Source organism: Gavialis gangeticus, unplaced genomic scaffold, assembly GCF_001723915.1.
Source record: "Gavialis gangeticus isolate Ggan-Ray unplaced genomic scaffold, GavGan_comp1, whole genome shotgun sequence".
NCBI classification, from domain to species: Eukaryota; Metazoa; Chordata; order Crocodylia; family Gavialidae; genus Gavialis; species Gavialis gangeticus.
Window position 1 is genome coordinate 130,258,716 of NW_017728992.1, and position 13,077 is coordinate 130,271,792.

Here is a 13,077-nt window from a genome sequence, read left to right on the forward strand (position 1 = left end):
AGATTTTTACCACACAAATCTTTAAAAGGCTTTCACACAACAAGGATGCTCCTCTAGAGACAGAGACACACATTTGAAAGAGCCACCTGGATACCACACGAAAGAAAATCCCCACAAATCACACACTGCTGGTTATGACATATCACCCCACCCTCGAACCTATATGGAAAATCCTCAAACAGTTGCAACCCATACTAGAAGGAGACCCTATGCTTAAAGAGATCTTCCCAGATCCACCCATCCTAGCCTTCAAACAAGCACTGAACCTCGCTAACCTCATCACCAGAAGCAAACTTCCTAGAGCCCAAAACACAACAAATGAATCCAGACCATGCCATGACAAGAAATGCAAAACCTGCCAACATATCTCTACCACCCACACAATTAACTACAGCCCACACTGGAACTGTCATCGTTCCTGGATCTTACATCTGCACCTCCAGAAATGTTATACATCTCATCCAATGGACCAAATGCCCTGATGGAAAATATATAGGAACGACCAAACAACAACTGCTCACCAGAATAAATGCACACTGGAAATCTGTCAAAGACAGGAATACCCAATTACCTGTGGGGGCACATTTCTCACAAGAAAACCACTCTCTCTCCAATCTCTCAGTATTAATCCTCAAAGGGAATTCACAGAACACTTTTCAAAGACGAGCCTATGAACTTCACTTCATCAGCCTCCTGGATACAAAAAATCATGGACTAACCATAGAAGAAATACAAAAATATAGAACTCTTGGTTCCAAAATTATCCTTTTATTAGACCAGCTGGGAAATCACAAGAAAAATTTCCTGTTCTGTAAGCTTTCAGGCTCAAAGCCCCTTCAATCAGGCTCTAAGAAAATGGCTCTAAGATGGTAACAAATCAGGCTCTAAGATGGTAACAAATCAGGCTCTAAGATGGTAACAAATCCCCATAGGTAGGAAATAAACTTCATTTTTTCACAGAGAAAACTAGAGATGGAAAGCTGTCCCTCTGGGTCCAGATTTTTTTTTGTGATTTCCCAGTTGTTCTAATAAAAGGTATCATTTTGGAACCAAGAGTTCTTCTACATTTTTGTATTTCTTGTCATCTCAGACCAACATGGCTACCAAGTACCTCCCTGAAACATGGAAAATGCCAAATTTTAGCCAATTTTGGATTTTAGACTTCATTTCAGAACAACAAAAAAGATTTTTTTTACCTCCCTGACTGCCCTCTGATGCCTCCAGGGAAGGAATTTTGCCTAATCTACATACCAAAGAACAACTCGACACAACTCTCAAAGACACATTTACTAAGTACAGCGGTAGACTAAACATAAACATTGGATTTATGACACACTATAAGCTGCCTGACATCCCACTCCCTAGGTACCTCTCCACTTTACCATGCTACATTAATTTCTCTTCCCCCTCCCTGTCCCAGACTGCCTCTCACCCACTGGCTCCTCAATTTATATCTTTACTGACTGCCCTTCTTGCTGCAGCCTAGCCTCTGGCTTCTTTACTATTCATTCCATACAGGAAGAGCACACAGAAACTGCAGATGCTTCCCCAGCCTAAGCAAGGGCTTTTAAGCCCAAAAGATTGCTAAGAAAAATGTTTCTAACAATTTAGTTGGTCTAATAAAAGATATCACACATAGGCCCCACCCCTTTTACACTCACATTCAGGGATTTGCTGCCCGGCCATCCTGAGCAGCCCTACAGATGCAGAGGGCTGGGCTGGGCTGGGGTGGGCCCGGGGGGTAGCAGGTAGGGCAGGGCTCTCCCAGCCTGGCTCAGCCCCCTCCCCAACAGGCATGGTGCCACCTGGTCTGTAGGTGTGGCAGGGCTCTTCAGGCAAGACCCCGGACCTGTCCCCCATCTCCCAGCCCCATTGGTGGAAGAGGGGTCCTGCTTCAAGCTGCCAGGGAAGCAAATGTGAAAGCTGCAGTTTTAAACTTGGCACCAAAAATGGGCTCAGAATTTAAAACTGCAGCTTTCACTTCCTTGCTGAGGAAGATGCCAGCTGCACGGGGCTGCTTGGCTGCAGGGCCCTCTGCGGCCGCAGGTTTCGCAGGCATGGACAGGCTGGCCCTGCCCAAAACTGAACACAGTGTTCCAGATGTGGCCTCCATATGTGAGACTGGGGGAACTAGGAGTAGACCCAGGAGGGCCCAAGATGGGAGAAGGCAGCAGAACTGAGTAGAAGCCTTGGGACAGCTTAGAGAAAGGCACAGCAGCTGTACTTGATTGTGGTTAGGTTTTGCTTTATGTTGCTGTTTAAGCTAGGTTTGCCAACTCTCTTTGAATGTATTCTGGGAGGTTTAATCACATGATGTGCCCATGACATACAATCCAAACGTGCCTGCCTGCTTATGTAAATCAGATATGGATTACGGTGCATAAACTTTACATCAGGAAGGCAAATGTACATTACTATTACATTTTAAAAACCCACTGGACTACTGCATAAATTGGATTCAATGTTTAATATTTAGTGTAATGAATGCCCTATCATTTCTCCTGGGTGACTCTCAGCAGTCTCCTGGAGATTTATATCTAATACTTGGAGACTGCAGAGCAATCCCAGAGGGTTGAAAAACCTGGTTTAAACCATGAGGTATGGGTGCTGCAGAAGGAGGCCAATGAGAGAACCTGGAGAGGACACTTGTGTTGTTCAAAATTTCACTGGCTGTTTCGTTTCGACACTGTTTTGACTCATTTTGAGTTGAATGGCCTGTTCTAGCCCAGCTGGGCTGACTTCCCATCCTAGGCCAATCAAGCAAAACATTGAAACAGAGCCAAAACAGCCTTACTGTTTTGACGAAGCAAAATGGAACAGCTGTTTTGAATTGAAATGAAATTTGATACAAAACGCTGTTCTGTCCAAACCTTGAAACTCAAGGCGAAACAGAGTAGTGCTGTTTCGCACAGCCCTAGAGGGCACTGCATTTGACAAAAGGCTATTAGAGACTGGGGGTTCAGCCTGAGGACTGAGGGCCCAGTGGACTGAATTGAGCCTGAGGAGCTAAGAGCCCAGAGACATGGAGCTGAGGGATGAAGGAATCTCTTTGGTGAACTAAGTTTAAAATAACATCAAAGGCATGGAAGGAAAGCATAGGGAGGTACCCTGCTGAACCAGAGAGCAGAGGAGATGGGATCATAGTGGCCACTGGGAGGCACCACACCTGCCTTTAGATGGTACATCTCATCACACCATGCCAAAGGCACAGGAATTAAAAAAAGCCACATCTGTTACTTTAATACAGAAATGCAATAAGTCTTTGCCTTGCTTTCTAACACAGCAGAATTGTGAGGATTTTAGTTAAATCTAAAACAGGATATCATTCTCAAGTGAAAGATGCTAGGTAAGTGCAAAGATTTTTATTAAATTTTAATGAAATATAGGATCAAAAGATGTCCTGCAGAAGAGTTAGTAGTTTTTAACACATTTCGGTATAGCTATAGATGAAACTAATGTTTTGGAGAATTTTGCATTATTAATTTAATCTAAGGAATTGAAACCCTTAATTGTGGCCAAAGCAACTGGTAACCCTCAACTGATGTGCTGACTAAGGATTATAATGAAATAATTAGGAGATTTACTGGATTCATTCTGACTCACTGGCTAAATACCTGATACAAAACAAAATACTCATAGGGTTTTATTTCTGCACAGGGTGGGACTTTTTTTCATTTTGATTTTAACCAAATCTAGATCAGGCATGGAAAGAGGATATTACAGATGTGATGGTTGATATACTATTAGTGGGTAATAGCAAAGGCTTCCTATTCTAAATATAAACCCCTATTGATTTAATTTCTTTATATCTATTGTATTTTCTATTTGTCCAGCATCCTGTGCAAATGAATAAGATTATTACAATGAATTAAAACAATATTTCAGCTTCCTTTTACACAATGAAATGTTATAATACCTGGGGGACTTAATTTTTCAGTTGATACCTAGTAGGTTTATATCAGCTAAACAAAAATCCTTTTTGATATTACAGTCCATTGGACAAATTAAAAGTTCTGCTCTAGTAAATAACTTAACATTTAGAATGCACTAGCATAGTTCAGACCACTGTGTTTCTACTCCCTAGTATTTAGAATTTTTAAATATGGATGCCTAAAATAGGCACTTAAATAAGTGGTCTTATTTGGAAAAAAGTTGAATGCCTCTGATAATTGGGCTGCTTGTATTTAAATACCAAAATATGGACTTAGGTGCTATTTGAAAATGTTGGTGTTGATATATGTTTTCATTAGCAAGATCACAGTTGGTCCCAAACACCAGTAAACCTCTCCAATTATTCCTAATGCCCTCTGACTTTCAATATGCTCTTGTTTTAACAACTAAAAGACCTTTACACCCCTACCCCTGCCATCCTTTTATGAGATGCTTTATGGCAAGTTTTGTTTCTGTAGACTTTATAGGTGATATTTATATCATGGTGTAGCCCGTCTACAGTCTCTGCTTGGTTTAACACAGTGGTGCTCAAACTTTTTCTCCAGAGGGCCGGATGGGCAGTGCCTGGTCCAATCTGTGGGCTGGACGGTGGTTCTGATCTAGCACTTGGAGCTGGTGTGATGGCCACCATCCAACCATGTAAAGGGAGGTGGGGAGTAGCCCATCCTGATCCCTGAAGGGGAGGAAGGGGGCTTTACCTGGGCCCATAGAGGAAAGGGAAGGGAGTTGGAAGGGACATGACTCAGACATGACCTGGTTGCAGCCCAGCCCTGGAGGGAAAAGGGGGCATGGCTTGTCCCTATCTGGGCCCCACATAGAGAAGGGGGCATGGTTCGGTTCCATGGGGGAAAGTGGGGCACGGCCTCAGCCTGGCCCTGCAGGTGGAAGGGATGTGGCTTGGCTCCGACTGGGTACACAGAGCTTAGTGTTTGGGAATTTGACATAGGGGAAGGTGGCTGAAATAATGGCCATCACTCTGCTGGCACCAAATTTCCTGAGCCATGGGGAGCCCTGCAGCCCAGATCTGATGGCTTTGCAGCCTACATTTTGCTCATGGGCCAGAGGTTGAGCATCCCTGGTCTAACAGATTGCATGTCATGATTTCCCAATGTGTATGCTTTTTGTGATGCATTGCATACTTTTCTGACCTGCTGAAATATACATGCCAAAGTAATCTGAACCTAGCAAGGAGACTGCACACTTGTCACATGAAATGTGACTGGAAGTGGTATTGAGATATGGATTAGATTTAGAGTTGGTTTGAAGTCAAGGCCAAATAAGAGCTAGAGTTGAGGTTTTAACCTGTCAGGAAGCTGTGGGCTGGTATGTTGCTTAAAGGATTAAAGATATATCATATATCTCCTTTACTTTGTGCTGGCCCTCAGGATGAGTATTGTAATAATCTCCTTAATTTGTTGCAATCTAAGTGAGATCAGTCAGCAGATATGTGTACCAATTAAGTTTAATTTCAATACTTGCATGTAGATGAGTGATTCTTAACCAAGGTGTTCGAGATTCTCTCAAGGGTGCCAGAGGTAAGAACACAATGGCTGTGTACACACACTTAAGTGATCTGGGAGAATTCTCACAGGTTTGTTTTCCTGGTAGAAAAGCTTACCCCAAGATGCCTGAACAGAGATTTGATTTATTAAGTCCAGGAAGAGCAGAAAGCAAGCAGTGCTGACCCTGCACATTCCAACCTCTTCTGCAGACTCCCTCAGCCTACCCAAAGACAGATGATAGTAATATACAGGTCAGCCCTTATCAGCTGACCCTGCTCAGGGTCAGCCTGTGTCTCCTTGCAGCACACTATGGGATTGTGAAAGGGTCATGTTCTGCTTGCTCACTTGAAGTCGCAGGCTATCAGGTTACAAACTGTACCCCTGAAAGTGGAAGCAAAGTGCCCTGGGATGCTGGAGGACTGTGCTGTGCCTACTCTCAGAAGAGAAAGTGTATAGACATTTGCTTTTCCAAGAGGAATTCTCTAGGAGTGATTTAACCCTGGTGGTTCCTGCATTACTTTTTTTCCTGGAGGAGTCATTTATGCTCATTTGTACACTTGTGGTTTCACCTGGGAGAGCCGCAACTCTTCCAGGAGAAACTGAATGTCTGTAGAGCCAATATCAGTGCTGCTAGGTGTGCAAACATAATGCACAAGATAAACCAGGAAATTTCAAACAAGATTCTACAATGTTGAACTGTTCTTATCCTGTTTTGGTCTTTCTGAATTCCTTTCAAGAGAATAATTTCTCTATTATCTTTCTTATGTCAAAAATAGAGTGAAAACTAAGAGCTGCCATTTTCCAAGGTGTGCCGTGCATCTAAAAAGTTTGAGAACCACTGATGTAGAACAAACAGTAGTAAATAAGACAGAGCTTACTGTTGTTGCATACTTTTCAATGTGTCAGTATTGCATTTACTGATGGACTGAAGTTTTATTAGAAATGATATAACTGAGTAGTCAGCATTTCACAACTTATGTGTTTTATTGAAGTCTACCTTTGCTAGTAGAAAACATGCTGGAGTGTGTGGGTAGGGGCTTGCCTGGGGACAAATAGCAGTAGCACAAATATCTGCCGCTGCTATTTGTCCTGTGGTGTGCTCATGGGGTCCAATGGTTATGTTAGGCAGATCAAATCCACAGCCAGATGTAGTCATGAAACAAGTAAATATACTTTGTTTAGTTGGAGCTGCTATTGCTAATGTGAGGAATTAATTCCAACCAACTTTTTCTCAAATAGCCTCATTTTTGTTATATAATATTCCTATAATGTTAAATCACACTTAATTACAATATAAATAACTGAAAATCTTCAGGAATGAAAAATAATGGTTTTTTCACTCGTCATAATGTATGCTATTGTTTTCATTACTACAGATTCTTGAGGCACTGGCAAAAAGCGATGAACATTTTGTTCAGAATTGCAACAGCCTGAATTCTTTAAATGAAGTTATCCCCACTGACCTCCAAAGTAAATTCAGTGTTATCTGCAGTGAGAAAATTGAACATATATACCGAAGAATCTCTAGTTATAAAAAGGTACAGATCAGAAAATGTCCCTTTGTTTTCCTAATTTCCAGCTATTTCCTTTTTCACAGACAGCCTCTTTTTTCTACCTTGAATTACTACTATTGTAAAGTCCCCCACACTCACCTTTGGCTCCCCCCCTGCTTTTTCCCCCTCCCTTCCCTGCTCTGTATTTTATTTACCTAATTTCTACCTATTTACATTCTCACTGATGTCCTGTTACACTTTTAGCTTCTCACATTCCTTGGAGTCTCAGAACAGCAGAGACTTCCTATGCCTGAAGAAGGGTGATTGCGCCCGAAAACTTGCTAAGAACTTTTTTCCAACTACTCAGTTGGTCTAAGAAAAGATACCACATCTACTCAAAGAACCTTGCTTGCCTATGTCCCTAGACCAACATGGCTACAACAAAAAACCCTTGAAAATGTTCTATTTCTTTCTCTGTTTCCTTAAGAAAAGATAAGATGTAATTGAATTTGATCTATTATAAAATATAGGGTCAAAATTTGAACCATCCAAAGGTGTAAAATTCTAAACTAGCATACAATAATTTTAACCTGTGCCCTCCATTATTCGTGTCATTCATTGTGTAGTATATATACCTTCATTTGCCATGTCCAGCCTTGATGATGTAATCTGATTGGTAACTAGGAAATTCCACTGTTTCCTGTGAAAGGCTTAGCACTCTGAGTACTGTAAGCAATCTGGAGAATTAGAAAGAGTTAGCCAACATAAGGCAATATCAGTGTCAAACTTTTTTCACAATGCATCTTCATTTTAAATTAGAAATGTTAGAATTTCATTTATCTTTGATAAACTGTAGCCTTCCTACTACTAGTATTAGCAGACTATACTATAAATGTTTAGAAGTTTTTTTTTGAAAGTTGTTGGTTTAGTAAAATAGCTGAATGTTACTGTATAAGGAAATTAACAAAGCTGCTCACTTTCGTAGACCCCAAATCTAAATTCACTAGAAATCAGCAAACAGTTTTTGAGTTTGTCTGTTCTTCTTTAATTAATAAGCCTTTACCAATTTCCTCAGGTGAACCTGCAGTCTCTCTTCATGACCTCTGGGTTCTTTTCTCCCCTATCTTAATTACTGTGAATTGTCAGGGCTAGTTTGACATCTGGTTTTTTTTAGCTGCTCTTATTCTGTCATCTGGCTCTGGGATGTAAACTTTGCAAACTGGTTTTCTGGGATTTTGACTGCAGAAATTCAAAATATTGCTGAAAGGTTTAATATGGCTTCTAATAGACCCTGAATATTTCTGTAGGAGTTTTGGGAGAGAGGGGTCAGACCCTAAGGAGTTGGCTTCCTTGGGATTAATGAAGAAAGGCTTTCATGGAGAATTCTTTGTCTTGTATGGAGCAAAGAGCCAGGAACCTCTTCCTAAAAACTTTTTTTTTTTTTTTTTGCTGTTGGACTCATAAGAAACAACAAAACCAGAAACCTGAAAATTAGGTTACAGGAGACTTCAGAAGGGTTTATGAAAATTAGTTGACTTTTGCTAAACAGACTGTCAGGGACAGAGGCATCAGGCAGGCTAAATTGCTCCTAGTCCTAGTTACTGAGTTGACCTGGCTGCAAGTGGCCTGTCTATCCCCCAACTGGTCCCAGTTGCCTGACTGGGCATGTCTGTTTGCGTTCAGTGTTTAGCAGGCTACTCGGCAAGATTTTTGTTCCTACACTGGATTCCTAGTTTCCCAGTCCTCAGTGTTGCCTATTTGTCCCTAGTGTCCTGCTTGTTTGTTCCTGGTTTCCTGTACCCTGGGTTATATCTGTTAAGTTTCTATCTTTATCCTTGTTCCTGATTCCTGCTTGCAGACTCCTTGGCTGACTATACACATGCTCAGGGGTAGAGCATTTTAATTAGAGTAATTCCCAGACAGCCACTCTAATTAAAATGTCTCACTGTCATGTGTATGAAGCCCCCCCCCCACATTTAAAAATAACCATAGGATGCTTTATCTACACCTCATTCAATAAGTTTTATCTATTTTAAAACCCCCACAGCCATTTTAAAATGTTCAGGGGCTTAATACTCATGATGGTGAGGCAATACTGGAGTGTTCTAATTAGAACGTGGAACAGATTCAAATAACGGAGTTTGCTCCCATGCATTTTAATTAGAATGCAAAACCAGCATGTGTATAGACAGTCCTTGTTCCAGCATCAAGCCCAGATCCCTGTGTTTCTAGACTGCCTTACTAACTCCTTGACCCCTTTGTTTCAGACTGCCTTGCAGGGTTTTGGCTTATGGCTTAACCTGGCAATTGCCTTCATCCTGCTTGTGTACAGTAAGTAGTCAGGGGTTCCTGACTGTGGATTCCTGACTTTCCCTAGCTCATGGTTCTACCCAGGGTGACCGCCTATTTCCTGGGTCCCTTATAGACCTCAGCCTCCTGACCTGCCTGCTCCACACCCCCTGATTCCAGTTGAGACCCTTGCTTACCTGACCTTGTTTGTACCTGATTTTATGGGTTGTGACCCTCTGGGGTAAAGCGCATATCACTTGTTATAATTGATCCCCTACAAATCTTTAGATATTTGTCTAAACTAAACCTAAGACTTTTCAGGATGGGTGGATGGATAATTTTAGTTACTCAATCAGAAATGTGCTTTGGAGTATAGGTACTCAGTAGGTATCTTGCATACCTTTCCTCTTGCCAAAGAATTGAGTGTGAAGTGCAATCTGTATTAACAAGAGTCCGAGACAAGAAGCAGAGTTTATTAGGTTAAGTTGGAGGGAAAGTGGCACAGCCACATTAGGAAAATGACTACATTGCCTAGCAGCTGGTGGTGCAGTTGTAAGTCCTTGATTTAAAAAATCTCAAAGTTACTCTCACCAGAATTGATAAATATGGTACAAGCATATAACTTCAGAAAATTTCTGTTCCTTAATGACTGTTAGTAATATGTTTATGTTCCAGGAGTAGATGTGCCCTTGTTTTGATAAGGTAAATGTAACCATAGTAACAGAAGTCTCCCAAAATGTATTAGCTTTTCTCTTATTTTCATAAAAGTTTGAATTCTATAAATAGAAACTCAGGGGTTTCTACAGTTGCTATTATTACCAGAACATTTTGCTCATAATAGGCTGCAAGTCCACTGCTATAGGCTCAAGATATTTTTAACACATGTATGAAAAGAAGTTTGGTCCTGGCTTATGACCCAATTAAATCATAATCATTCATTTGGTCTCTGTGGAGCAAGATGTGTAGGAGATTCACATGTGAAATATGTACTACTTGGAGGAACATTTTATCATTAAATATCCTTAGTTCCCTTTTTAATTCTTCATGGCTTCTTCAGTTTTAAAACAATTTCATAATTGGACTTCTTGGCCTAAGTGAACATAGATCGATCTAAACCCATAACTGTACAGAATTTGGCACATATAGACCATGTAAAAATGGCACAAGCAATCTAAGGTAGACCTGGTATGAAGTATACTCAATTCAGATTGATTTAGATTAGGGTGATGTATCAAACATCTGTACTGTTCCCATATTGTTTTCAAGTTGGATCACTTTTCTCTGGCATTTCAGTCTGCTTTTTGGCCCTCCCTAGCCCTCTGTGCTCTGCTGTTCCAGCTGACCTCCCAGTAGGCCTCTCCCCCAGGCTGTTCCAGTGCCAAGGAGGCACAGCCCCTCTCTCCAGCCATACCTCCTGCCTCCAGCCATCTGTCAGCTGCAGGGAGATGGGAGGCATCTCTGTCCCCTGCATAAGGCCCAAGACCTGGGCACCCCAGTCCCTGGGCCGTGGCCCCACGCCCCCAACACCCTGTCATGAAGTACCCCATAACATTCATGCAGACTCCAACACTGAACCCAGGAGAATCTCTGCACTTGGGCATACACGCAGGGACCCTTACCCTGGCACCTATACACCCTGTTTGGGACCCTCATGCTTCTGTACTCAGGCACAGCCCTTTGGACTCCAGTCCTTGCACATGTGCACACAGCCAGGGACTCCCATGCTCAGGCACCCACATACCACATCTCCGAGGCCAGAGCCAGGCACTCTGACTGGCTGACAAGGACTAGGCCACCAAGGATGACATAGATGCTAGGATGCTCTGGCACCACCTCCAAACCATTGAGTGCTGGTTCAGGCACCAATTACTTCCTGGTCCTTGGAGACTCTAGAATACAGAATCATAAAAAAATAGGGTTGGAAAGGACCTCAAGAGGACATCTAGTCCAACCCCTTACTCAGAGGAGGACCATCTACAACTAGATCATCCCAGCCAAGGCTTTGTATAGCAGGGTCTTGTCTTAAAAACCTCCAAGGACAGAGAGTCTACAGCCTCTCTGGGTAACCTGTTACTACCCTCCCAGTGAGAAAGTTCTTTCTCATATCCAACGTAAACTTCCCTTGCTGGTTCCCTTGAGACCATTGCTTCTTGTTCTGTCATCTGCCACCACTGAGAACATTTTAGCTCCATCCTCTTTGGAACTACCGTTCAGGTAGTTGAAGGCTGGTATTAAATCCCCACCCAGGCTTCTCTTCTTCAGACTAAAGCAGCCTAGCTCCCTCAGCTTCTCTTCAGAAGTCACGTGCCCCAGCCCCCTAACCATTTTCATTATCCATTACTGGACCATTTTTTCTACATCCTTTCTCTAGTGGGGGGCTCAGAACTGGACATAACTCCAGACATGGCCTTACCCATGGCAAATACAGGGAAAGAATCATTTCCCTCAATCTGCTGGAAATACTCCTATTAATGCAGTCCAGTATGCCATTAGCTTTCTTTCTACAAGGGCACACTGTTGGCTCATATTCAGCTTATTGGCAACTGTAACCCCCAGGTCCTTTTCTGCAGACCTGCTGCTTAGCCAGTTGGTCCCCAGCCTGTAGTGGTGCATGGGTTTGTTCCATTCTAAGTGCAGGACTTTTTTGTCTTTATTGAACTTCATTAGATTCTAGGAGCACATCCTGGCTACCCATAACCCTAGCTTCCTCGACATTTCCTGCTCCCCACACTTTACTGGAAGTAGTCAAATTCACTCTGCGGTGTCTGTACAGATTGGGTGCTTCAGCAGGGTTTTTTGGCACATTTAGCTAAAGCTGATTCAATCAGCCATTAGATAAAAGTGGCCAAAAAGCCCCACTGAAACAAATTATTTATACAAATGCTGCAGAGCTGGGTACAACTAAGGTGCTGCCTCTACTGGACAGTGCTGGGCTCAGCACAGGAGCGTGGTGAGTTTTAGAGTATAGTGCTGGAAGCCATCGGCCCAATCCAGGACATTTGGTGGGTGCAGGGTCCAGTATCTGGCCCCACACAGGACAGCCAGCTGCTGGTTTGAGGGCAGGAAGCCATACCCCATGGTAACCAGTTGATGCATCATGTCCAGATGGATGCATATAATGTTCCACAGCCTCTGGCAAGAGTCATGCAGGGTGACAAGCAGGATACATCATAGTTCCTGGGTCTGCATGCTTGGGTGAGGGTGGTGTAGTGCCATGGAAAGGTATGGGCAGGCTGGGACATGGAGGTGTGTGCAGTTAACAAGGGATAACACTGACTCTGAGGTTCGTCTCAAAGTATCCTGGTAGGGCATGGGGGAGGTGGCTGGTGAGGTGGCAGGGGGCTGGGGGTTTGGTTGCCCACACCAGCAGTCATTTGGGGATGGCTTGGACTCTCAGCTGTGCTTGGCAGTCTCCAGCAGCCTGGGAAACACTTAGGGCATGCTGAGAGGCTTGTAGGAGTGCCCCCTCCATATGGGCCTTGGCCAGCACAGTTTACCTGTGCACTCCTATGACTTTCCCACAAGGTGAAATGTGTATATTGTTCACTACCAACCAAAAGTAGGTCACCTAGAAAAAACTGCCACTTAACTTGATTCCTCTTTTGGTTTCTTGAATGTCTGTACATGGCCTATGTAGTCTTCAGGAACTTGTACTAGATGCAAATGTTTAAGTACTAGCAAATTGCCTGTCAAGAATGATGGGGGGCGGACCAGCAGGGACAGAGCCCCCCCACCTCCTCCACCAGTTCTTGTCAGGCCTGCTCTACCCCCACCCCACTCCCTGTGCTTCAGGTCTGACCCTGCTCCCCCCCATTCTCCCACCGCTTTGGGTCCAACTCTGC

General features: G+C 43.1%; 1 protein-coding gene across 2 annotated transcripts in view; it reads left to right on the plus strand.

The window, feature by feature from the left end:
- The window catches only part of PREX2 (phosphatidylinositol-3,4,5-trisphosphate dependent Rac exchange factor 2), a 397,279-nt gene that overhangs the window by 214,004 nt on the left and 170,198 nt on the right, over positions 1 to 13,077 (plus strand). For both annotated transcript variants that reach the window (XM_019527766.1, XM_019527767.1), the window contains exon 23: positions 6,830 to 6,991. In XM_019527766.1, coding sequence (XP_019383311.1) covers positions 6,830 to 6,991 — 162 coding nt within the window. The remainder of the gene's footprint in view (positions 1 to 6,829; positions 6,992 to 13,077) is intronic.